This window comes from Mercenaria mercenaria, chromosome 7, assembly GCF_021730395.1.
Source record: "Mercenaria mercenaria strain notata chromosome 7, MADL_Memer_1, whole genome shotgun sequence".
Taxonomy (NCBI): Eukaryota; Metazoa; Mollusca; class Bivalvia; order Venerida; family Veneridae; genus Mercenaria; species Mercenaria mercenaria.
The window spans coordinates 11533410-11561341 of record NC_069367.1 but is presented as its reverse complement, the minus strand read 5'-3'; the positions used below and the strand labels follow the sequence as shown (position 1 = coordinate 11561341).

At 34.6% G+C, this 27932-nt stretch overlaps 1 protein-coding gene across 1 annotated transcript in view; it reads right to left on the bottom strand.

Moving 5' to 3' along the window:
- LOC123554927 (low-density lipoprotein receptor-related protein 4-like) overlaps positions 1-14821 on the bottom strand; it is a 34364-nt gene extending 19543 nt beyond the window's left edge. The window contains exons 1-12 of the mRNA XM_045345363.2: positions 14662-14821; positions 13302-13431; positions 11592-11685; positions 10778-11004; positions 10208-10460; positions 9719-9863; positions 8015-8131; positions 7241-7513; positions 3590-3740; positions 2824-2961; positions 1939-2062; positions 1118-1274 (exon numbers count right to left, since the gene is read on the bottom strand). Of these exons, the coding sequence (XP_045201298.2) occupies positions 1118-1274; positions 1939-2062; positions 2824-2961; positions 3590-3740; positions 7241-7513; positions 8015-8131; positions 9719-9863; positions 10208-10460; positions 10778-11004; positions 11592-11685; positions 13302-13431; positions 14662-14734 (1882 nt within the window). The 5' untranslated portion in view covers positions 14735-14821. The remainder of the gene's footprint in view (positions 1-1117; positions 1275-1938; positions 2063-2823; positions 2962-3589; positions 3741-7240; positions 7514-8014; positions 8132-9718; positions 9864-10207; positions 10461-10777; positions 11005-11591; positions 11686-13301; positions 13432-14661) is intronic.
- Positions 14822-27932: the final 13111 nt, after the last annotated feature.

The following is a 27932-nucleotide window of genomic DNA, read 5'->3' as shown; positions in this document are numbered from 1 at the left end:
CATCTAACTAGAAATGTGTCCATGGGACACAGATGTCCCCACTACATGACAAAAGACACAATTTTTTGCCTAGGTCAGGGGCCATAACTCCTACAATACTGAAAGCTCCGGACGCGAAACCCCAGGTGCACAACCGCAAATGCTGACCAACATTCTTTAAACTTTGGTGACTCTAGGTCAAATACTTTTGGAGCTATGCGCGACACAACATTAAAATGACCAATTTTTAACTAAGTCAGGGGCCATAACTCCTATATGACTGAATGAATCCGGACGCGAAACCCCAGGTGCACAACTGCACATGTTGACCAACATTCCTGTAAACTTTGGTGACTCTAGGTCAAATACTTCTGGAGCTACGCGCGACACAACATTAAAATGATCAATTTTTAACTAAGTAAGGGGCCATAACTCCTACACGACTGAGTGAATCCGGACGCAAAACCCCAGGTGCACAACTACACATGCTGACCAACATTCCTGTAAAGTTTTGTGACTCTAGGTCAAATACTTTTGGAGCTATGCGCGGCACAACATTAAAATGACCAATTTTACAAAGTCAGGGGCCATAACTCCTACTCGACTGAATGAATCCGGACGCGAAACCCCAGGTGCACAACTACACATTCTGACCAACATTCCTGTCCACTTTTGTGACTCTACGTCAAATACTTTTGGAGCTACGTGCGACACAACATTCTCGGAAGGACGGACGGGCGGAGGATGGACGGAAGGACGGACGGACGGACAAGGGCAAATCTATATGCCCCCCACCAAAAAAAAAGTGGGGGCATAAAAATACATGCTGATGGTCAGCTGGAAGTAAATCAATGGATTTCTGTTTGTAATGCTGTATCCCATTGGCCAGGTGCAATAATCTTATTTTCCTTCATAACTGCTGGACTGTATGCAACCTAGTTCAAACAGGAATATTTCTTGCCTTGGATAGTTCTTTCATCTTGGGTAGGTGGCATCAAATGTTTAAATGTTAGCAAAGGCCCACAAGCTAAAGCATTACGATATGTGCCTGTGGGAATTCAGTTAGTTCTCTCAGACCAAACACAGCATTAACTTTTTGTAAAAACGTGTTCCGAAGTTTAACCTATGGTAGAATTACCTTTCATTTCCGGTTGATTATTAATGTCAAATGTGATGAGGTCAGAGGCCATGCCTGCATGTGGGTGTAATATACCCCGTACTTTCTCTAATTTGTCCAGACGAGCCGCATGTATTCCGTTCTTCTGATCTTCCTTGTCTGTCCAAAGTAGGTAGTCCTGTAATATATTCATAAAGGCGTATGTCAAACATAATTTATGGGTAAAAACCACCTTAGTGGCTTAGTAGTCTGTAAAGCTTCCTGTTCAGCAATTATTTTACACATATACGATAATTATTCTTCAGGCATATAACCTCTTCGAATTGTCTCGATGTCTCTGCTATATATTTTTTCTATGATGTATCATGCAAAATACTTTAATTAAAGAGGCTGACCTTTTAAACTTACGAAAACGTTTGTAGAATATTAAAGTCCCACCACAACCTAGTGAAAAATCATTCTGATAATACAGGTATAAATACTGCTATACTGCAAGCTGACATGTTTACAATTTAACAGCTAATATTTACCTGAGGGTTTGTCCCTTTAAAATCAAAAGGGGCCCAATTAAATATGTGCAAAAAGATGGCGATGTCATGTTTTATTTTCGACTGTTTAAAGGGGAAAGTACTGTACCTAGCAAAACGCATTAGAAAAGCATTACTACCAAAAGTTACTGTTTGTAAAGAAATGTGAACTGTTTGGCATCACTCGCAAACAGTTAATGCTCCTCGAAAATGATCGATCTTGGTAATGTTTCTTTCCTTTTTTCTCAAAGGGGGACAGAAGTAAAAAGAAAAAAATAGACGGACCATTTGCAAAACTCGAGACAAAAAACGTACCTGGTAAATACTGAGACCAAAGAATGTCACTCTATCGCTAATCTTCTCATAAATTGTATCCACCTCCCCAGTCTTCAAGTCTATACATCGTACTGAATGTAGTCCGGAATCAGCCCAGTATAATCTGTGAAAAAACATGACCGACATTTCATTCGTCAATTAATCTGTATATGCCCCTGAAACTACCTGATTTCTTTCAAATAATTCATTAAAAAATTTCAGAGAAAACAATGTTAAAATTCCGATTAAAAAGCCAGCTAACCATAATAAGCTACTGACCAGAATTTTACTAATTTCTTTTCTTGCATGCCGGACAGGATTTTCCTGTGATTTCGCCGGTGCTAGAAAAACTCATCTTACATACCTGCTATAATAAAATAGTGATTCGTTTTTAAATTACTTCATTTCTTCTAGTAATTAAAGAATACGACATGCAATAAAAAGATTATATCACTAGTTGAAAAAGCGGATGGCAATATCAGGCTCTCGGGTAACTGTTTTGCGTTTACTCGGCAGAGCCTCGTTACCGGCTATTTATTAACCCTTACCATGCTATATTTCTATAATGGACTGGACCATCTTTCAATTTGGACAGTACCACTTATTATTCAAAGGGGTTTTCACTGAAAATTTACTGACTGAATAGCGAACAGTGCAGACCATGATCAGACTGCACGGATGTGCAGGCTGATCTTGGTCTGCACTGGTCGCAAAGGCATAATCATCTGCCGCCAGCAGGCTAAGGGTTAAACATCAAGCCAGATTCCATCCGCACCTCCAGCCAATGAAAGATTCTTACATTCTTATAATTCTATAGTCTAAGCGGTAACACGTTTAAATCTTAAAATACTAAAACTATCCAGCAGGATTTGGCAACATATATACCTGTCATTTGCGTAGTCTAAATACAAGTGATTTGGCATTTCAACTTGGGATTCGTTGACGAGCGGCTCTTTGTTTGATCCGTCCATAGAAGCGGCAAATATCATCCTTGTCCTGCCTTGTTCGGTCCAGTACATTTTCCTGTTAAACATAAGTAGTCCCACCATCGAATGTTTATAGGTTTATATCTTTGTAACGGGAAATGCAGCGGAAATATTGTGCGATTTTAGGAGTGCATATTTCCCGATGCAAAAATAATAACCTTTTTATTACATACGTATCTGCACGTATAAATGTAATGTAAATATTAAGAATTTGTTCAATAACTAGAATAAGATTAAAGATAAAGAACTAAATAAACGAATTAATGCAAGGACACATCAAATGACGTCACGCTCCCGATATGTAATTCAGGCGTCAGTGTATGGAAAAATATTGACGTTTCCGGTACCATTGTAACTTAACGGGGAATAGAAACGACTATGTAATAAATATGGTTATTGCATACTTCTTAATATCTTGAGTAATAAAATACCTCAAGCGTGATTTCGTGTCTTTATAAAAAAAATTCAGCGCATTATTTTTTTTTAATGCAGGAACTATAAATACACAAGTTTTTTTTCAAACTTTTCCAAACATCTCAGTTCCTTGATTTTGGACAGAGCAATTTGAACTGTGTGAAACAGACCATGTATGTAAATTGTGGATGTGACACTGGTAAATACTTGAAAATTTGTTTCAATTTAACAATTTTCAAATTGTTAATTACCCTCTTCCTGGATGAACAGCGATACCGAGGGGCTGGTCCAGATTTTCTATAAGAACTGTGGGATACATGCCGTCCTTTCTGGCCATGGATATATGGTTGTAGGTTAGATCTGTCCAGAACAAACTACCCGAAGACCAATCTAATGCCAAACCTGTTATTTGATAGAGATACAAACACAGTAATGTTCATGGATGCTTTTTTATTTTACATGAAAATCAGATAAAGCAGTTGTCAAAAAAAAAAAAAATAGAGAGTATACATTGCAATGATCTGTTTAATATTCATAACCAAAAATATGCAAGCAACATTATGTACAAGTTCATTTGACCAGTTACCCATATATCTTAGTACAACTGAAATAAGCATTTTGAGCAAAAGTATTATGGTGTAGCCATGTACGTTTGGTGTCTATAGCGGTTAGTATGTTAGACCAATGCATACGTACAATTATATTTTACCACATCAATGCGCGGCAAATATAATACTCAAACATATCAACTACCTCATTCCTTCTATACTGTACGGAGATTTCCCATGGGAATGCGAAAATTTCCCACTGGAAAACAACCTTACCATTGGATTTTTCCCCATGGGAACAAATGGAAAATAGCGTTTTTATAATATTTATGAAACACATTTTATTCATTACTCTACCATCATTCACATCAAAATAAAACTGTTCTATGAATTTTTTCTTCGGTATCAGCATTTGAGAAAATCGCCTTCCCATGGGAAACCATTGTCACGAAATTATTATCAGGTGCCATGAGTATCAGTTGTTATGGACGTTCACAATGTAGAAGTACTTGCAATTGATTAAATTGCGAAAAAAATAGAAACTGAAAAATTTGTTACTTTCTAATAAAACATTGTGGCACCGTTAAATGTCGCAGCACCGCTAAATGTCGCAACCACATTAAATGTCGCAAAATTGACGTGATATGTCGCAACCACCGCTAAAGGTTGCAAAATCATCTGCCGCTTTGTGTCGCATCTTTAACGCTAAATGTCGCAAGACTTTGTCCACCGTTATATGTCGCAACATCAACGCTAAATGTCACACTGTCTATTTAAAACTAAGACATATATTAAATATTCATTGTGAATTCTTTTTCAAATTATATTTTATGTGATTAACTGTAATCTTCAATAGCAAAATAATAACTGAGCCGCACCATGAGAAAACCAACATAGTGCGTTTGCGAGCAGCATGGATCCAGACCAGCCTGCGCATCCGCTTTCAAAGCCTATTGCAATTAGAGATACCGTTAGCGAACAGCATGGATCCTGACCAGACTGCGCGGATGCGCAGGCTGGTCTGGATCCATGCTGCTCGCAAACGTACTATGTTGGTTTTCTCATGGTGCGGCTCATATGGTGTTAGCTTTTAGCCCGACGGAGGCAACAGACTTAACATGTTTAATGTTATACAAATAATCATCTTTATACTAATTGCTCGTACATATAGAAACAAGAGGGTGGTGATGGCCCTAGATCGCTTATTTTTACAGAGGGTCACACAAGAAAAATATTTGTGTGAATATTTTGAAATAGGACAAGTGTTATTTTAAAGTTTCCATTACATAAATACGGTTTGCTTATAACACTGTATGTTTGTGGGGGTGGGGTAGGGCTTTGGAAAGGGGTGAATGATGATACAGGAATCTAAGGCACAATACAACAAATAGTTAAAAAAACATTTTGTGCCGGGGGTGTGGGGGATGGGGTGCAGGGGGAAGGAGGGGGTTACTGTGTAGGGATGAGGTAAAAGAGTGAGGGGAGAATGTGGGTAGGGATGATAATGATGTGTTACTATGTACTTAACCTTAACTGTAAAATTCTAACAAAGAAATAGAATCCATTAAATAATGTTAGGAAATCACACGCTTTTTACTGCTGCATGGTGCAAAACAAAGGAACATTGTTTAGGTTAACTGGCAGTGGGCGTACCATGCACGAACAGGTCAAAGTCTCGAAAAGGTCATTTTATTTCACAGATATCATACAGTTCCCTTCTTGTAGTAGCTTTTACTTAAATAAGTCAGATCAATTGGACTGGCTGCGCTGGGCTGGGCTAGTTTAGCCTACAATTTTGACAGAAGATAACTTGTTTTTGTTGTTGTTTTTTTTTTACTATATTTGGTATCGTGCGAGGAAGTTATCGGAAACTATTTATATACAGACGTACAATTATAGTTTTGTTGCACCTACATTAAAGTACAGTGATTTGTTTAGTCATGATACAAATTTGTTTTTAATAACATTATCTCAAGCGATCGCGTGAGTTGAGCATCTTTCAACATCTTTTGTCTAGTGCACGCGATGATACCTTATTTTGAACGAAAAGCTTTTCATCGTTTTATAACAATTCGAAAGCAAGCGCAAAACTGTTCAAATTTCATTGTCTCGGTATATGACGAAAACGTCTCATTTCAATATCGATATTTGGTAAAAACAATTCCAGCATATGTTACAAAATTCTCTTGTCATCCGTCGTATAATGCGTCATGTCGTATTGTTGTGCTTCGTGTTGTGTGTTGACCGTCCACTCTTTTAAATCGACGTATGACATGCGATACAACGCGCGACCGCGACACGACGTTCAACAAAGATACGACGGGCGACACAACGCATGACATTATTATCGCATACTTGTAAGCCAAACATGAGATTCTGTACTTTAGACCTAAAATATTTTTAGTACTGTGGCGAGTAACGCGTCGGCGTTCAAACCTTTAAGTACCAAATGAATAACGTATGTATGACACGGCAACATTGAAAAACAAACATGCAGTTCAGAAAGTATGTCATTTCTAAGCCTTTCCTATAGTCCACGCATCGCAAACTCACGCATGCACGCACACACTCACCTAATTTTATCTCGGATTCATAATTATTGAAAGTGATATCAAAGTTGTAATGACTGTTGAACTTACCTTAGTTATTTTTTCTTCTTTTGCTGTGCGACATTAAGCGTTGATGTTGCGACATATAACGGTGGACAAATTCTTGCGACATTTAGCGTTTAAGGTGCGACATATAGCGGCAGATGATTTTGCGACATTTAGCGGTGGTTGCGACATCTGACGTTAACCTTGCGACATTAAACGGTGCCACAAACATTCATGTTTTTAAAAATGATTATAAGGATATATAAACCAATTCAAAATTATAATCTGATATGGGAAACGGCACATATTAATATTCTAGTTACAGAGAAAAGTGGGGTCCTCCGTGGCCGAGTGGTTACGGTCGCTGACTTCAAATCACTTGCCCCTCATCGATGTGGGTTCGAGCCTCACCCGGGGCGTTGAATTCTTCATGTGGGGAAGCCATCCACCTGGCTTACGGAAGGTCGGTGGTTCTACCAAGGTGCCCGCTCGTGATGAAGGGGCACCTGTGGTCTTCCTCCACCATCAAAGCTGGAAAGTCGCCATATGACCTATGATTGTGTCGGTGCGACATTAAACCCAACAAAATAAATAGAGTAAATTCAGAGAAAATTGACGCCAGGATATATGTACGCCATATTAAAAAGATTATTCAAGGGAGTTGATCCTATTGTGTTATAATGTATTGCAGATTGAGACTGAATAAAGAAAAAAAGAACTGAATATAAATTTCTGTCATTACATATGGAAAAAGTTTTACCTTGAACATCACCAACGCCTTTAATTATAGATGTCCCCGTCTCCCCAATCTCTAAGTTTATTCGCCCGATACTTTTCGTCACATTTTCTGTGTAATAAAGCACGTGTTCTCGTGCATCGAATGTAAGTCCAAAATTCCCGCGCCCTCGTTGAAGGAAGCATTGGGACTCGAGAGAAACGTTATACAGCGACATATCCGGTAGATTTACGGGATAGTAGCATATAGCGTCGCCTATGGCATATATGTGACTCGGCATAACAAATTTTCTACCAACTGCAAAAATAAAAAAAATGAAATAGTTCAGATAGAACAAAATTGATTATTTCCATTAAGCCGACACAAAAGCTCTATATACAATGATACCAGTACGACATGCGCTATAAAATATCCCCTGTTGAAAAAAAACAAAAACATACTGCCTATAAAATAATCACTGAACAACATCAGTGAAAACACGTTAAACCGAATCATGGTAATTTGTCTTTCCAGGACATCAATGGCGTTCCATAGTTATCAAAGACTGCCTCATTTCTCTTTTTCCTCGATCTAAATTCTCTTGCAAAAAGCCTTAGCAAAGTGAAAAAAAAGAATGTTTCTCATTGCAGAGTTGGTGCAGCCGTTCTGCGCATGCGCGGAATTACTATCAAATTGATATTTTTGTTCAAATTTAGTTAATCCGGTATATACCGGAGTCTGTAATATATCAAGGGCGCACCAACTCTGTATTTAGTCACAGCCGAAAAAAAAAGTTATTTATTGAAACATTTGTCTCACTTGTGCACGAGAGTTGGTCGGACTCATCCAGTATATACCCATCCCCACATCGACATTTGGGGCCATACAGTGGATCATTTACACATATATGTTGACAACCTTTTGCATCGCAGGCAGCTGTGGAAAAAAGATGAGTACGTTTAGGATTTCACAAAGGTTACTCAAATGAGAGAACACATCAAAAAAAAAAAAAACGGTTCATAAACCCTTGAATATAATAGGGTCTTTATAATAGTAGTTTAATCTGGGGTGCTACCTGGCAAAATCCACGAGAGCCGAAATGCAAAATCCCAGAGTTAGCTACTGTTACAATACCCCTTCTATCATATACCTCCACCTTTCTGTTTGTCGTTTTTATTATGACTCTAGCCTTCGTCCTTTTGGTACCAGGAATTCAGATACAAAAATACTTTAAAACGACAAAATTGTAGGCATGCTTAGCCACTCATTTATTACATTAGGACCCGAATCGTATTCAATTAATTTTAAGTCTGCTGGCGGCAAGTGATTCTGCCTTTGCGACCAGTGCAGACCAAGATCAGCCTGCACTTCCGTGTAGGCTGATCATGATTTACACTTTTCGCTATTCAGTCTGTAAATTTTCAGTGAACACCCCTTAATAAATGGTATTGCTCAAATTGAATGATGGACCAGTCCATTTAAGAAATTTAGCAGGATAAAGGTTAACAAACTCAGTAAAACGCCAGCAGGTCATTAGAAGGAGTCCTTTGTAAATAAAATATCAAAACGATAAAACAATAAAAACAGCCAGCATTTCAAGTGTATTCATTTAAGTGGATAAACAGCCAATTAATTATTTACTAATCATTTCCTTGTCCAGTAGTCTCGGTAACAGGCTTTTTTTGTTTGGTTTTAAGCTACTCAGACACAAGTCTGTGTCATTTTGCGACTTGGCAGCTTTTGACGGTAAAAGAAAAACCCAAGTGCCCTTCGAGTATTATTTAAGACACAGGCGGGCACCTGGGTAGAACCACTGACCATCCGTAAGCCAACTTTACGCATTCCTTACATGAAAGCGATTCCACACCCTAAACGAGATTTCGAATCCATTCTGTTGAGGGGCAAGTTATCGTTTGATTCAAAGTCAGCGGTCTTACCCACTCGGTCACGCTGAACATTCTTAATGGGAGAGGTCTGATATCAGAAAAAAGGTGAGCGACAAAAGATTGTTATCACTCAGTCACAACCCCTCCCCGCCACTCCCCTCCCCCCGCCCACCGAGTAACACGCTCATATCATAAAGGGTAATACAGCTTTGCCTTGTTGCCTTTGTAAAAAGCCATTAACCCTTACCATACAGGACACAACTGATTCTACCTTTGCGACCAGTGTCGATCATGATCAGCCTTCCACATCCGTGCAGTCTGATCATGTTCTGCTCTGTTCGCCATTCATTCAGTATCTTTTGGTAAGCAATCCTTTTAACGGTTAATGGTACTGTCAAAATTGAAAGATGGACAATATCATTATAGAAATTTAGCAGGGTAAGGGCTAACATGCTATAATAACCTAGCCTGTGAGCTTCCAAGCACTGACCGTTAAAGTAAGGGACCTGCAATGACAATCGGCAAATCACGTAATATGCGTAATGCGAATTCGGCATTCTTCGGTTTTTTACGGAAAGTCACGTGTTTACATCCGAAGAGTGCCGAAAATACGTAATTACAAGGAAAATGTCCTTACATGAATTTCCTGATTGTATAGTTTCGTCGTACATGATAATTCCGTCAGGTATATAGCCAAGTTGGTAGTTGATTTCATTATTTCCCGTCTTCTTATCATACACCCTTAAATGACCCTGCATCTGTTCCGTTACAAACAAATATTTCTGAAACATAAAAGTCAATCAACCAGGTGACAAAATCGCGGGTTTTTATGCAAAATACTGTTTTCCGCTTTGTTACATGCTAGGCTAGAATTGTGCTCCTAGCTAAATGGTCTTCCGTCTGCAGCTAATTTCAAAACACCATACATGAGCCACTGCTTTTGATTCAATGTCAGGCAAAAAGACTACCTTGAATGAAAGAGAACAATTTAACAACATGGCCGCTTCCAACGTAGACAATTTATTTCATAAAATCTATATTTTCAATTTTAGAATATAAACATGTTTCTTTTTTGTCTATTTTTACTTAATACAGACTGAAACCTATGAAAAAGGCAGGTCATTACCTGAAATACTGCTATTCCAAAGAATATTGTTGCTGACTGATAAGCCACGACTCGTCTGTTGTTGCCAAGGAAACCAGCGCATTCTATAGTATCTTTCTTGCTGTCCACCCAGTACAACATCTCCTCACTGTAGTCAATTGTTAAACCACGAGGGTGCAACATATCAGTGTCAATAATCGTCAGTCGATTTTCTCCGAGTAGATCCGAACATTCGATCTTTGAGACGGTGCCAGAGTCTGTCCAAAACAAATAACTGAAAAACAAAAAAAGTCGAGAATCCTTCCACTGTCTCTACAAACGTTCTCCTGGTGGTAGTGTCAGCACAGTCGTATAGGTCAAGATTTGTTAAATGTCTAGAGACCTTGTTTTGCCTCAGATCGAGGGAAGAGTGATAATTTTGAAGAGATACAATCCACCTTAATAAATATATAAGCGAGACTATACATATTTCATTAGCGTAAGATTCATTTAAAATCTCATGAACTCCATCAATTTGTGATTTAACTAAACAAATTTTAGCATTTGGACACATGCATAATCTGCTTTGGATTGTTGTAAAATGATGTTTACCCTTTCTCTGGATGAACTGCTACACTGTGCGGATTTGTCAGATTTTTTCGCACTACCAATTTGTACACTTTTTCCTGAGATGACAACGGTGCCATGACAATCCAGTTATACAGCGAATCAGTCCAATAAATGTTATTTGAAACCCAGTCTACAGTAATTCCTTCCGCCATGTTGGAAGTTCCGGTGAAAATTGTTTCAGTTTCTGTTGTTCCATTGAGTCGCAGGGCCTGCAATTAAAAAATTCATATTCTAATGTTCATAATATGACCAAAACTTCAATTTGAGAGAAAGGTTATTTTTTAGCCGAATCTGGAGGCATGCTGCTTTAAAGTTCTTTGATCTATTGCTAAGTAAGGAAATATCTTTATGAAACTTTGCACGAGTGAAACAGGCTGTGCAAAATTCAAGTAGAGTCGTTAACCGCATTAAATATTTTAGACCCAAGAAGTTGATAAATAGGACTGCGTGCACTGATGGTTTGCCTAAAGAGCACGTACATTTATGACTGTAACCTGCAGGTCTACAGTCCGGCTTCCACGTGTCAGTTGGGCAATTAGGCTACACAATAATTGTAAAACTACTGTAGCAAAGTAGTTCAATTGTCATGATAATTCATTAGTTCATTCAAACATGAAAAGCAGTTACAGCACTATCATTCTGGTATCTTGAAAGAAAAAAGCGACAATAACTCATGTATACATAGCAAATTTTAATGCAGTTTAAATTATTTTATTCTTATATAATTTAAAAAAAATACTTTATTTAAATGATTAGTTTAAGAGCCTGTTACAATTAATGACAGTAGAATGATTACCTGTATTTTTTTGTTGGTGGACTCTGACCAATATAGAGTTTGAGCGGCATAGTTGAAGGCCAAGGATTTGAACTGCCAACCGTGATGTGGAGCACTGAAATAAACACGAAACTTTCATTTAAAAGAATTTCTTTCTGGAAAGACGTTAAGTGTTTTTTGAAGAGGTTTTTAAGATGTGAAAACTCAACTGCTATTAAATACAGTAAATGATGGTTTCGCAGTCTAAATTGGACTTTGTGTGGGATATTTCATTTAAAAATTAGGCTATATAGGATGCAATGGCATTTTCTGAAAATTTGACAGAAAGGAATAAAATGTACATTGTTTTCATGGGTTTTATGTTATGTTTTTTGCGAGAAAAGGCATTTCCTTTTTAAAACTAGATGCCCACGGGCAACATGTCGAGCCCGCCAGCTGTCAAAAGGACTTACATTTATGATACTATTTGGCGGCGACAGAACTGATTGCGGCAACATTTCTGCCAAGTTATTTAACAACATCTCCATCCATGGCTAAGTTACAGCCCAGACAAGAAGACCGCATCAACTTTTGACCTTTGACCCCTAGGTGTGACCTTGAGCTTTAAGCTACCAATCTGGTTGTTGAACATGATACATCATCTTATCGAGGCAAACATTTGGCTGAGTTACAACCCGGACAAGCAAAACAGAACCGGGCTTTGACCTTTGACCTCAAAGTATGACCTTAACCTTACAGCTACCAATCTGTTTCTTGCACGCAACACACCGTGTCACTGAGGCAAACATAATTATGTTCCAAGTCATTTAAGAATCCCTTGATCCGTGGATAAGTTACAGCCCGGACAAGCTCGGACGAACGTACGCACGCATGCACATACACCAAACCGCCATTGTGGCAACTATGTCGATCTCACCGCCAGCGGGCTCGACAAAAAGAGTCAAATTTATCAGTACTGATAACACAGAAGGTACAAATCTTAAGGTAGTGAACTCGTTACGACACTCGGCAATTTTCGTGCGATTACGCTTCCTCCGTATCCTACTTCGGTATTCTTCGGCGGTCACAAACCTATTAAAACATTTTAAGTACACGTACCTGTCGGAAAATGCCGAAACCTTATTCGGAGAATATGTAATTAAACGGAAGTTGCCGACTGAAATCACGAGTCCATTACCATATTGCCGCGTATACATCATGGCTATACAGTAGTAAATAAATTTGCTATAATTATGTTCTGTATAAAATTAACAATCTTCTGAGAGCTGAGAATTACGGCTTATGTTCTTAAATGACCTATAAACCACAAAAAAACCCATAAAACAACAACAACAACAAAAAAAAGAAGAAAAGTAGGGATGATGTATCTTCTAAGAGGAATGTTTTGTCTGACAGGTCAACACTGTGGAATATCTGAACACTTTTTTGTCTGACAGGTCAACACTGTGGAATATCTGAACACATGAGTAATAAGGTTCTATAAATACAAACAATCTCCTTGAAAATGCTACCAAAATGTCAAGTAAAGGACCACAATGAAATAAAAACAGGAACTAGCTTACATAAAACATGAAAATGCCACTTTAACCGGGAAAACAATTGAGGATTTTTCTTTCCGCCATTATCTGACTAGCCCGGAAGTGCTGCTAGATTACCTATTTAGTACTATTGTACCTTTAAGTCAAGATCTTCAAACATGATCGTTTCCATAGTTACTGGCAGATATCATACCTGATATGTCTGACCTGGACATTGCCACTGGGTACCCACTCTGTCGGATCTCCTTCGATGCCAACTATCCTTGATACTCCAATCTTTAAAGACGGTGTCTGGGCCCATATTAAGTTTCTTGCATGGCGAACTAAAAAAAAATCGCTTTTGACATTTTTTTTTCCAGAGAGTTATTGAAATATAACAATAAGAAATAATACACAGTGAAATACAAATTTTATATTTTTCACTTGTATGAAACTAAAAATCGGTAAAAATTTGTTAAAACCATTGAAAAAAGAGAGAAGGAAATACAGTTAATATCTTAGGCTCGTAGACACCAGATATTACATTTCTACTCGAAAAAAAAAAGAGACAAAAACAAAAAAAAAAGAAAAAAAAAGGAAAGAAAATTAAAGGAAAAAAAAAAGAAAAAGAAAGAAAGAAAAGAAAAAAAGAGAAACAGGAAATGTAATTTGCTTTCAAGTTTCTAAGTAGGCATTAAAATTCCCTTGGTAGTGCATGGCGTCATGTCATATCATACTTTGTAACATGGCGCCATACGGTGTAATACGGAAGTTCAAAACTTAAGAATCGACCTCATCATGCGTAAATGCACAATTATATGCTAACTACAATGTACATATGAGCCGCGCCATGGGAAAACCAACATAGTGGGTGTGCGACCAGCATGGATCCAGACCAGCCTGCGCATCCGCGCAGTCTGGTCAGGCTCCATGCTGTTCGCTTTTAAAGCCTATTGGAATTGGAGAAACTGTTAGCGAACAGCATGGAGCCTGACCAGACTGCGCGGATGCGCAGGCTGGTCTGGATCCTTGCTGGTCGCAAACCCACTATGTTGGTTTTCCCATGGCACGGCTCAATTATGTTTTCAGCTGGAGGAATAATGGGTCTTTAAATTAAATCCTCAGTAAAATCACACTGTAATTAATGCAATGACTTTGCTTTCTGTAGTATTTTTAACCACATTCGTTTTGATTTTATTTGATTTTATGCTGCAGTAAAAATGCTTACAAGCATGCATTAATGAGTTAATCTTTAGTAAGACGATTTGTTTCTTCTAAATATGGAAAATCAAAAGACCAGAGAAAATGTGACAGTACATAGTCATGTCGAATAATTTTAACGCAGTCGACGCTGTCAAGAACGTCAATAAGTGACGTCGTCAAACGTTATCTTTTTGTAGTTCTACAAGGTTGCATTAGATAATCATAAAACAAGAAACTATCGGTATTTTCTTTAAGCATATTATACAACATAACGCAAGAAAAACAATACTCTGAAGAGGCGGACATTTTCAACCTCAAATGGCGCACTATTCTATTGATTCCGCGGCTCCCGCCAAAAAAAAATCTCATACCTGCTAAGGTTCCAGAAGAAAACAGAATTAAAGCAATGCATATTTTAAAACACAAGTAGCTCCACATTTTCATCACGGATAAATTTAGATACGACTACAAAACGATTCTAAAATGGACACAAGAATCCGTGCAACACTAAAATAATAAACAATGAAAACTAAAGAAAACTTTTATGCCTATTAGCCAGTTATTAACAAAAGTGGGACCAAAGTCAAGTAGATTTTTGATATAAGTGTCTTGACTTAGCGTAGTATTACATCTACAAGCGAGTTCTTGTTAAGATGAATGCTTGTTTTTAAGTTGTTCTTGTTAAGGACGTACTAATAAGGAAGTTAAGTGTTAGAGTTTCCTTTCAGAAGATATTTGAAACTCCGTGTCTCTGTACAGCCTTGCACAATCAGAAGTGCCTCATTCACTAATTAGCGGTAATCTGTATTGCCCCCTCGGACCAGCTTCTATTAATTTTATTTACAAATCGTAGATATATCTCAATTGTCATATTTATGAAATACTTGTACAATGTATAATATACAAGTGTTGTTCTTTGTGGTTCTTTTCATCGTTCTCATTTTCCTCGTTTTTACGTCACTTTGAATAATGTCAAGAACATTAATTAAAGGTCTGGATGGGTCGATCTTTTATTCAGACTTTTTTTTATTATTTTACAGATGCAGTGGAAGTCTTGATTCTTTAATTTAAATCTATTTTACATTAATTTTATCATTAAAAATGGAAGTTGAAAATCTAGAAATATCATAATCATTTTTCGAGTTGGGAAATAATAAATACACGTTAAAAAGAATTAACTATTTTCACCTGACAATTCGGACCTGCTACTTCCGGGTACAGAGATACTGAAGACAATTCATAATTCAGTTCAAATCCATCCCCGCCAACCCCCATCTCTTCTCTTGCTAATTTGATGAAGGCGGACAAAATCTCCGTATGATTTTGTTATATGAAATTAAAACATAAATGTAAAAAATACTAAAAAAAAAAAAAAACTTAAAAAGTGATAATTTAATTATCGAATTTTAAACGGAATTATTTCAATATGTTTTTTTTTTAAAATCAAAGGATCTAGAGAGGTGTTGGGGGGGGGGGGGGGGGGGGGGGGGGGGACTTTGTCCGCCTTGGTCAAAGAGAGCAGAGGCGGGGGGTTTTGCCTGCGGGGATAGTTGGGGTGGAAACTGTTTGTATTCCGTTTTTCTCTTTTTTTTCTTTTATTATTATTATTATTATTATTATTATTTTCAATACAGTACAGTAACTGTATGGTAGAATTATAAGAGTCGCAGTGAGTCAAAACATTAAACGATATATAAAACTAGTGACAATTGCGCTATTCAGTAATCAGATAATCAAGGCCGATTAATATGCACAGAGTACGTGTTTGTTTCAGATATTTTTCAGTGTATGGTCAAAATATTTTCGCCGAGTTACTCTTATTTGATGTTTCATTTTCACGAGTGGCGTAGCTAAGGGTGAAAATGTATGATGCGAAAGGTATGTTGATCTTACATGTAAAACAAAAACAATCATTTATTTCATGTTTTTGCTGTGGGCACTATTTATTTTATAGCTCTGGTATTTTATTTCAAATACATATTAAAGTTGAATTATGCGCATTTTTCAAGTAAAAATCCACCTGAAATAGATATGAGTGTAAAAAGGGTGGAGGAAATAATAGCTTTTAACCCAATATACCAAACTCTTCCTGTTACCAGTACGAAATAACTTTCCAAATATGATTTTCTTACTTTGACTGGGGCAGCCTTTTTAAGAAAAGTCAAACTGCACGCAGGAGTTGCTTCCCTTCAACTTCAGAAATCCCCACCTATAGATAAGGGAGATCACTGAGTAGAAGACTGAAGAAAAGAACTAATATTTTATTAGTCAGATTTCTTTAATTCTAAAGCATCAACTTCAAATATTTATGCGGCATTGTCGTTAATTTAACACATTTAAATGCACAGCAACCGAAAATTGCTTTTATAAAACATTCACCAAAAACACAATATGTGCAGTAAGATGCGTATAATGCCACTTTAAATAATATTTCAATAAATTCAGTGGAAAGCTTACATAAGCAAAGTGATAAAAAAAGATTACGGATGCATTCGTATTTTCAGCTATTGCAAGATAGAAAAGGCGGAAATTCAGCAGACAATGAAAAGCGTATTTGAACAATCTTCCCGAAAGAAAAAAAAATCAAAAACTCCCGCTTTACAAGACTGCGCGACAAGAGATCGATTTTGTGATCTTTATATATTTTTGGTGTCTATTGACCTGGGAAGATATTTATCACTTCTAAAATGACAGTAATGTGACAGAAACGGTGTAAATATTTACGAATGCGGAAGTGAAAATGCTTTCTCTATATCTATGAGGTTCCTTAATTAGCAACACTCTTAAAATAAATACATTTGTACTGCACTAATGTTTAACTTTTACATGTATTCTCCGCGCGGAGTATGTATGTCGTAAATGACGATTTTGTCCTCTCCATTTGCAAAATTTAAAATTTGCATTTTTAATGTCTGGCCTGGCCCATAATAATGACACCAACTTTAAAAACACAAACGAGAAAAATAAGTTTGGTAAGACAGGAAAGAAATCAAAGAGCAGAAAAGAAAGCAATTTTTGTCGGACATCACGAAGAAAAATCCTTTCATTTTCAGTTTGAAGAATGCGCCAGAAAGAATTAGTTTTGATCCATAATCTCTAAAACATGTGAATGTGCATTTCTAAAGCACATATTGATGGCTTACCAATATTGTTTTAAATGTAAGCGTATCCACATATTTTGTTCAATGTGTTGCAATAGTTAACCGTTTTAATACGTAATTTGCGTAATGATATTGGTAGTTGCGCAAATGCTTCGCGCAAATAACCAATCTGCACGTTTTGTAATCGCGCAGTTGTGATATAAGACACACTCCTGATACTGATTTTATCTTACGACAAAATTTCATAAGAGGAACTTTCATGTAAAATTGTTTAATAATACAAATGACATCTAGAATGTGTCTGTAGGACACATGGTGTGCCCCCACTGGTACATTTGTCACAAACAAGGGGCAATAATTCAAATGTTTGCAGTGTTAAGAGGATATAGCCTCAACAAACATTTTATATAAACGATTCATTATTCTAGGCCATATCCTTTTTGATCTATGAGCATCACAAACAAAATACACACTATTCTGGCTATTTCAAGGGCCATAACTCTGTAATAAGCATACAGATTCTCAAGAAGAATGTCAAGTGCGCAAGGTCACATCGTGATAAAGACTCGTGCAAGTTTTCATCAATTTATATCAAATACGATTTTAGCTAGGCTCGTCACAAGGTGAAAATGTGCATTTTTGACTATTTCAGAGGCCATAACTCTGGAAATAGGTGGCACAGCCTGACGAAAAATAGGAGGTGCACAAGTTCATATCATGATAAAGACTCACACAAGGTTTCATCGATTTATATGAAATAATTTTTGAGCTAGGTGCGTCACAAGGTGAAACTGTGCATATTTATGGGGCCATAACTCTGGAAATAGGGGGCAGAGCCAGGTGCGCAAGTTCATATCATAATTAAGACTCATAAAGGTTCCATCAATCTATAAAAATACTTTTTGAGCTAGGCGCGTCACAAGGTGAAAAATGTGCATTTTTTAAATATTTTAGGGGCCATAACTCTGTAAATAGGGGACAGAGCCAGACGAAAAATAGGAGGTGCGCAAGTTCATACCATGATAAAGACTCATGCAAGGTTTAATCAATTTATATGAAATACTTTTTGAGCTAGGCGCGTCACAAATTTCGGACGGACGGACGGACGCACAGACAAGACCAAATCTATATGCCCCCACCACTCATGGGGCGGGGGTCGGGGGCACAAAAAAACCTGACATGCTTGAAGGTGTGAATTGTCCGACAGTTCTATTTTAAGTGTACATTTCTTTAAATAACTAGATGCCCACGGGCAATTTTGGGGTTTGCACATGACATTCTGTCTCACTGAGTTAAACATCCATGCCAAATATTAACAAGATTCCTCAATGCATGTCAAAGTTATGGGCCGGGCAAGGGCTGACATATCCTTTGACCTCCAACTGTGACCTTGACCTTTGAGATAGGAACCTGTTGTTTGCGCATGACACTCTGTCAAAGGGTCTTAACGGGCACCGCAGCGTCAAGGAACCGTAATTCTTCCTTCATTTTAGAATTATCGCCCTTGGTTATATGTTATGCTTCTCTGGAACTAGAAAACTAATCCAAGGAACAATAGAGGACCTCTAAACTACTACAGTTTTCAATTGTTGCAATGAAATACAGCATAATCAACATGATATGCACGAAGTTGTTTGCTTCTTCCACTCCAATATTATTCATTATGCTGACAAAACAAGGTGCTGTCTAACTGGCATGAGCCCCCCTTGCTGTCAGCACTTTCAGTGCTTTGATTAAAGTTACTTATCTTCGTCCAAGGTGTATTTTATAAACACTTATCTTTCTTAACTTTTTAATGCTTTAACATTTAAAACTGAAATTGTAACTTTCACAAGCACACGAATTAAATATCAAATCCTGACATGTATTCTAAGTATTTTTTCATATTTTTTTTTTAAATTTTACCAAGGAAGTTATTTACATCCTTAATCTTACTTTTGTATATAGCAATATATATAGTACAAGGTTATATTTGTCAATAGGTAATCGCATTGGTTTTTCCTTTCACTCTGTGAGTTTCTCTTTGTCCAACATTCATGAAACCCCATCAGACTGTCTAGTGTTTGCCTAGGGTCTACAACAAAAACACCAGCATCGTTATATCATCTCCTGTTCTACCAGTACTACATACACTGCTTTGCTTGGCGCGGAGTTTCCTTTTGCTGCATTTTGCAGCAACGTTTGTAGGATATATAACCGGCTTTAAGTGTATTCGGAAACATAGCTAGTTTTGTAAAGAAAAGATACATGTATACTAGTACGTGTTTCGTTATATACCGCATACTTCTCAGGCAATTAAGTACAATTTATTCTGATACACGATCATTCAAACAAAAAGTAGACTTTTGCAAAATCTGAACGAGTTATATCCCTTGAAACGTTGAAGTTGCTATCGATATTTTTATGTACGGTTGGCTATTACGACTTACAGGTCTTTTACAGCTGTAATTTCAAAAACGGGTCTTTTCCAACTTTTACAGCTGAAAAACGGGGTCCTATTTTCGAAGGCGCCCTATTTCTGCAAGGTTGATTTGGGGTTCATGTGAAAAAAATAAGCCTTTTTTGTGGGGGTGGGGGTGGGGGTTTCTTTATGAAAAAAATACTATCAACAATTTTTTAATAGTCATTTTTATAAATTTTTTTTTAAATATTTCGAAAAAATGACAAAATCAAATGATAGCTGAAACAATTTCTGTACATTTCAATCAAAAGTACACGGAAAATTAACTAAGTCCCCAAACTTTAAACCCAGAACATAACCGTTGGATAAACAAAAAAAAAAAAAACTTAAAATTTTCCCAAATGTACAAAAAATAAAAACCAGTAAACTTCTTTAAAACAACAGTGTTGTAAGCATGCCCCCTCCACCCATCCCTGCTGCTGCTTCTGTCGCAATTCCTGCTTTTATCCGCAATGGAGATTTTTTTCATTTTTAACCGCCCCCCCATACACCCAAATGAGCCGCGCCAGAGAAAACCAACAAGGGGCCCCTTTGCGACCAGCATGGATCAGACCAGCCTGCGATCCGCCAGTCTGGTCAGGACCCCTGCTGTTCGCTTTCAACCCTATTACAATTAAGAAATGTTAGCGAACAGCATGGACATGACCAACTGGCGGATCGCACTGGTCTGGACCATGTTTGGTCGAAAAGCATTTTTTGGGGGTTTTTTCTCTGGCGCGGCTCAAAATATTTTGCCGGGTTTTTTCTGCAAAATGTAATACCTTGCTTTTACTGTTCCCAAAAGAAAAAAAGCGCTTTTTTCTCGTTTACCGAATTTGTGACGTAGTGATGCGAAAAAGCTATTGCTTATTTCCTTTTCATGATTTTTTCTGTGAACAAACCATTGTAAAACAAAATTGCCCCCTGTTAGGTTGGAACAAATCTGGATCGGGTTTCACAGCTTGTCGAGTCTACAAAACTACTAAAAAACACTAGCTATAATACACAGAATTAAAACTGACGAGGGTAAGCTTTTTTAAAATCTCCCAATCTTTGCCCTATGACCAAAAATTTTACTGATCTTCACAGGGGAAAGGATTTTAAAATCTAATTTTAAAAATCAATAGAGTTTCAAACCAAAAATTTAAAACCAAATTTTTCAAGCCAAAAAGGGGGGCAAATTTGCCCAAAATACATGTCAAGTTAGGGGACTTGTGAAATCAATTTTTTTAAAACCCCCCGAAGACCCCTGTGAAGTTTCAATGTATATCTGCATTTGTTTTGCAGCGAATTTTAACTAAAATTTTTTAGCCCAAAGGGGGCAAAAATTTCCCAAAAAACACTCAAGTTTGGACTTGACTCATGGGGCGGGGACTGATCAGAAAAAGAAAAAAAAAATTTCAAAACTAATGCCTTTAAGTCATAGCTTTTGTATTTGCACGAAAAATTTTAAACCCGGATTTTCTAAGCCCAAAAGGGGGGGCAAAATTTGGCCAAAATTCATCTCAATTTTGGGGACTTGATGTATCAATAGTTTTAAAACCCCCGTAGACACATCCTCAATATCTGCATTAGTTTTGGTGATAGTATAGTTTATATATGGGGGTGCGAAAACACTTTGACCCAACTTTAATTTTAAACCCCTTGACCTAAACGACCAATCTGACCAATTTCAAAAATTAAAAAAATTTTAACAAATTTTTTTAAAAAAACCCTTTGAAAATATGTAAAGATAATTTTAAACACCCACCAAATATTTCCCAAAAATCCTCCCAAGGGGCAGCAATTGGCAGCGTCCCAAATTTTTGACAAACTTTGGCAAACTTTTGGCAAACACAAATTCAACCAATAAAAAGTCTCCATTTTTTGCCAAGGGCAGAAATGTGACAGTTTTCCCAAATTTGAAAATTTTTTGGGGGCAAATTTTTGGCAGATATTTTATTGATAAAATGAAAAGGGGTATTAGTTTATTTAATTTTTTAGAAGAATTATTGGGGACACATGAAAATTAAAACTTTAATTAAAACTTAATTTAAGTTTTTAAATTAACCCTTTAATCCAAAGTCTGCTTTTACCAGAGGATATAGGGGCATCCCAATTTGGGGAAAATTAAGTAAAAAACCCTAAAAAAAAATAAATTTATTTGTAGACGAAACGTCAAGGGGGAATATCAAACATTGTTTTCCTTGTTTTAGATAAATTTTTAAATTTTTTTTATTTAATTAAAATTTTAACTTATCGTGCAAAATCCTCAGGCCTCACGTATATTTACATTATCAAAATATATCAAAAAAACTTTATCCCGGGCCTATCTTCCGCCAACCCAAATAAAAAAGTGATATTGGGGTTTTAGTCGGTTTATACGGGTTACCCGAGAGCCCCCCTTTAAAAAAACTTAAACTATTTATAATTCGGTTTTTTGACTAAACACACCACCAAAACATAAAAGACATTTATTTTTTTAGTTGGTTTAGCTTAAAAAACTTTTAAAATTTGATAATTCCAGGGCTTATTCAAAATATTTTAAAAAGTTCAGTCGGCCTTTTTTTAATGTTGAATGATCCAGGCCCGACGGTTTAAATACTTTTCATTTGTATGTAATCAAAGTAGTTTAAAAAAATTCAAAGGAAACGCTTCAGTCTCACTTTTTCCCTACCTTTTTTTATTTTCCCCGTCTTTCCTTTTAAATTTAAGAATTATTTCAGCTAAATCACAACCGTTTGTTGTGCAACTTCAAAGCAGAAATTGTCAAAAAACCTTTTGTTCTAGCAATTGTGTTTTTGTTTTTAAAAACATTTTTTTCTTTTTTAAATTTTTTGAGTATTAGTGGGGTTTTCTTGACATTAGGGTTATTGCTTTTTGTAAATTGGCATAATTCTTTTGGGTTTTGCAGGGGTGGGTTCCTTGTTTAGCTGTATTTTTAAAATACAGGTCCAAACATTGTTTTTTTTTTAATTTTATCATTAATTTTTTCATTAATTATCTTAATTGCTTCTTCTTTTTTCTGAAATTTTAATACGATCCAAATCATTTGTTATTTTTTAATTTTATTATTTAAATTTTTAAAATTTTCTTGTAATTTTTTTGTAATTTACTTAATTCTATATTTTAAATTTGCGGGTTGTCAACAAAACAATCCAAATTTTTGTTTTTTTTAAAATCATCTATTTTAGAATTAATTTCTTTTTTAAGGTTATTTAAAGCTGTATTTGATCTCACCCTTTGGGGAAAGCTGCTTTCCCAAATTTAGCTTTATATCGCAAATTTTTTGAAAAGATCGAGTAAATCTTGTTCCCTTTTGCCATTTTTTGGTATTTATTTTATTTTTTTCTGTTCGGGTTTTTTAATGATCATATTTTTAACTTTTCTCATTTAATAAAACGCTTTAGTTTCTTTATGTTTAATCTACATCTTTTAATTTTGAACTTGAGTGAAAAAAAAGTTTAAATTCTCGAAAAACTTCTTTTTTGTTCACGTCAAATCGATTTTTTCTTCAAATTCTTTAATAAATCATCATCTTTCTTTTTCTTCAATTTTACCTGAAAGATTAATTAATAATGAATTCTTTTAAATCTTTTTTTAATTCTTCAAAATTCTTTACTTCGCTTCTAGTGTTTTTTTTTTATATTTGACACTTTTAATTTTTGTCATCTATTACACTTTTAATTTTTTTTACACAAACCCCCTTGGAAAAGCACGTTGGGTTTACTGGATTTTTCCGGTTTATTATTTTTATTACCCCCCAATCTAATGCTCTATTCATTGTGTTATCCCAAATTCCTTATTTTTGTGAAGAACGATTCCGTTTTCCTTTTAAGTTTTTGAATGTTTTTTAGAGCTAATCATTAAATCAATATCAAAAATTTTCTTTACCCTTTAAGTCAGGTTGATTAATTTGTTTTAATCATTAAAAAACTCCCATTATTTAATTTTTTAAAATTACCAGTAAAGTTTTTTCTTAAAAACTTCCTTTGGTTTGTCAAATATAAGAAAACATATTTTTATTTGTTTTTCATTAGCAAAGACAGCTATATTTTTTTTCTCAAATCCTTTAAATTTTTATTTTACCTGGGCTTTTAATAAAATATAAAGTGAACATTTAATTTGAAATCTTTTGGTGTTTTTAATATAAGACGGGCTTAAATAAATAACCAACATTTTTGTGACGTCCTTGAATAAAGTATTTTTTTATTTCATTTTGAACTTTTTTATCTTCCCTACAAAATCATCAAAAAACTACTTTTTTTTTTTTCTGATTCAAAAATTCTCACAAGGGTTTAATTGGTTGGGATCGCGAATATTTAAGATTTCATTTGGATCTATTTAATTTTTTTTGCAATTTGACTTAATTGTTTTATTAAATCTTGATATTTGATTGTTCTAATTTTTCATACAATATAATTTTAAAATAATATAAAAGGTTTTCGAGTATATGATTTTTGATTTGTTTTTCCGATCAAAGATCCAATATTAACATTCTAAAACTGAAATTGGAAAAAAGGATAAAAATTTTTTAAAGTTATTGAATTTCATTTTTTGTATCTAATTTTGAATTTTCCCTTTTATAAATTTCATTATTTTACAATATCTTACATTATCTTTTCTTTTTTTTACTTATTTTACTTATTTTCATTATTTTACATTATCTTTAATATTTAATAATGCAAACAAAAATTAAATGAAAAGATAATAAGAAAAAAAATCGGACAAAAGAGAGTCTTTGAGAAAAATAAAGGAAAAAATAAGAAAAACACAAATCGGGGTATTACCTGAAATTTAAAACCAATTACTGAAAAAAAAGAAAGTCAAAAAGAAAAATTACAAGTCAGTTAAAAAATTACCCGGAAAAAAACAAACAAATTAGCGTTTCTTTCCCAAAAAATAATCAAAGACGACACAAGGTATTGCTGAATTAACTAAGGAATGCAAGATGAATCTAAAAAACAAAAAGTTTTAAAAACCCACTCCCATACACCGATTGGGGGGAAAGAACCAGCTGGAGGTTTTTTCCCAAATGAAATTAAAGATTAGAAGATTTTGGGAAAAAAAGATGGGAATAACTGAAACAACTGGAAACAATGAGATAAATGAAATAGAAGAACTGGGAGCAAGACCCAAAGAAAAATTTCAGTTAATTTTAAAAAATATATTGATTTAGGTCTTTAGAGAAAAAAAAATTTATACACCCCAAGAAGTGTTTAAAAATTTTTACATGAATCTGAAAATCCGATGAAAAAAAAGCTAAAAAGAAGTAAGGATATTAAAAACAAGTATCTGAAATAAAAAAATTTGGGAAGAAACTGGGCAAAATCCAAAATGAAAAATCCCCCAGATCTTGAAAAGCACAGAAAGCAATTAAAGCCAAGTGGGTTAATTTAACAATTATAGAACTTTTAAATTTTTTTACTTAACTTATCTTACATTATTTTACATTATTTTACATTATCTTACATTATTATTAAAGGGCAATCAAAACTTAATGAAATGATAATAAGAAAAAATTAGTCGGGCAAAAGATGAGAGCTCTTAGAGAAGAAATAATGAGAGAAAAAATAAGAAAAGCTACAAATCGGGATATGTATACTGAAATTTATAAGCCAATTACTGAAAAAATAGAAAGTCAAAAAGAACAATTATCAAGTCAGTTAAAAGCATTACCTGGAATTAAGGAGCAATTAGCGTTACTTTCAAAAAGTTTTGTTGATAAAATACAAGAAGTAGAACGACAACAAAAATTGACAGAGATAATAGAAGAACCACCACCTCCGGGACTACAACAACCATTACAACCATTACAACCATTACAACAAAAACTAGACGAAAAAGAGATTGATAAAATACTGGAAGATTATTATAACAGAGAAAAAAATATCCTGAAGATCATATGGGTTTGGATGATGAAGATGATGTGTTTGAAGAATCAGAAGAAGAATTGGGAGCAAGACCAAAAGAATTTACAGTTAATTTTAATAAAGATATTGATTTAGATCTTTTAGATAAAAAAAAATATAACACACCGCAAGAAGTGTTTGATTTTTTTCACACTGAATCTGAAAATCCTGATGAAAAAATGACTAGAAAAGAAGTAGAGAATATCATAGAAAATGTATCAGTGGATATAAAAAATTGGGTAATGAATCTGGTGCAATATCCAGAATGAAAAATCCCACAGATCTTGATTTAAAGCAACAGAAAGCAATTATAGCCAAGTCGGATAATTTAAGAAAATACAAAAAAGTAATCAACTATATTCTAGAAACAAAAAAATATACAGGAAAAGGAATAAGATATCATAACCCATATAAAGTTTCACCGAATGGACAATATGGTAATTTAATTATTAACTTAAATAAACTTTATGGCCAAAATAAGTTAATTGCTAAGGATAGAATAACTGGAAAAGAAGTCATTAACACTAAAGTTGATGATGATTTAATTGATTTGATTAATAAAAGATATAACAATAAGAAAAAACATTCAATTCATTCAATAAAAATATTTAAAGAATTAACAGAAAAGTCAGGATTACCTATCAATAAAAGATCTATTGAAATTTAAAAAAGTTAATTAGGGGGGACAAGGTTATGACGTTTGTCCTTGTAATCCAAAGAATGGGTTAATGTCTTGGAGTTAATTTGTGGTTCAAGTAATGTGGAAATTAATAATGAAGAACTAAAAAATGAAGGTAGTAGAATAATTGATGAACTATTAAAATGAATTCTCTTTTTGTACCAGGAAACACATGAAATGTTATATAAAATTATTTTTCTTGAAATTTAGATTTTATTTAACTTTATTATTAAATGGAACAAAAAATAGTATTAAGTTCGAAACAGTTAAAGATAATAACAAAAATACTCCGAGTGATTTTACAATCAGATTTAGTTCGTTCTTTATTTTTAGATAAAATAAAATTTTTGTTGTGCTGGTTTGGATAGTATTAACACTATGGACCTACTCTTGGCATAATATAGTGATGAATATGACAATAAAAGAATTCGTTATCATAATGGTAAGGATTGGAAGATATTATATTTACAAATGGTTCTTACAGTTACACGGATATTAATAAATTTTAATAGGAGAAACATTAATAAGAAATGGTGATTATGAATTTGATAAACCAGAAATTGCTCCATAAGTTTGGAATTTGATTTAAGTAGTTTTAGATTTTGATTTCAATTACAGATAATTTTAAGTTGGTATTTGGGAAATATCATAATTGTCATACATTTCTTGGATTTTGAGAAAAAAAATTAGACAAAACTGAATGGGGAACTACAACACCTAATATAATACTCCTTGTGGGATACAATTTACATTTCATTGTGATCTTATTGATATTCACTTGTTGATGGTATTTCAGGATATTATTTATGCTTTAGTACTGGCAGAATTAAACAAGAGCTTATCCATTTACATAAGAACCACAAAGAGTTGGATATTCTGAAATTATAAATATATTATAAATTCAACTTAGATATTTATTACAGATGTATTTGGTTAGAATAATTTAATTTTAATGAGGTTGAAACAAGTTTTATCCATTAAATATTAAAAGAAAATAATTAAAACTTTTTAGTTGTATATTAATGTACAAAATAGTTTATGATAAAAATAAAGAATATTTATATATGTTGATGCTTCACAGGAGAAGAAATCATACACGGAACAGGATCTTTGCACTTTAACGAATTAATTCAATCCTCAATTAGCACAGCTGGAAAAAAGCTTTTGAAACAGCAGGAAACGCAGCACTTGAAAGTGGAACAAAAAAGTTGGAACAGAAGTTGGAAATTTAGCTGCAGCTAAAATTATTGAAAAACTTAAAAAGAAACCTGTCCGGGCAAGTTGGTAATTTAATTGCTAAGGAATTACAAGAAAAGAATAATAATAGTAAAAATAATAAAATATTAATAAAAATAATAATAAAATTAATGATAAAAATAATGTAATGAGGAAGGATTTTAAGATAAGATTAAATAGATTAATTGTCAGGATCTGGGACTTTAGCTCGTGCTGGAAACTTCGCCCAACAAAAAAACGTATTAACTGATTAATTTATAAAAAAACTAAAATAAAAAACTAAAATAAAAACTCA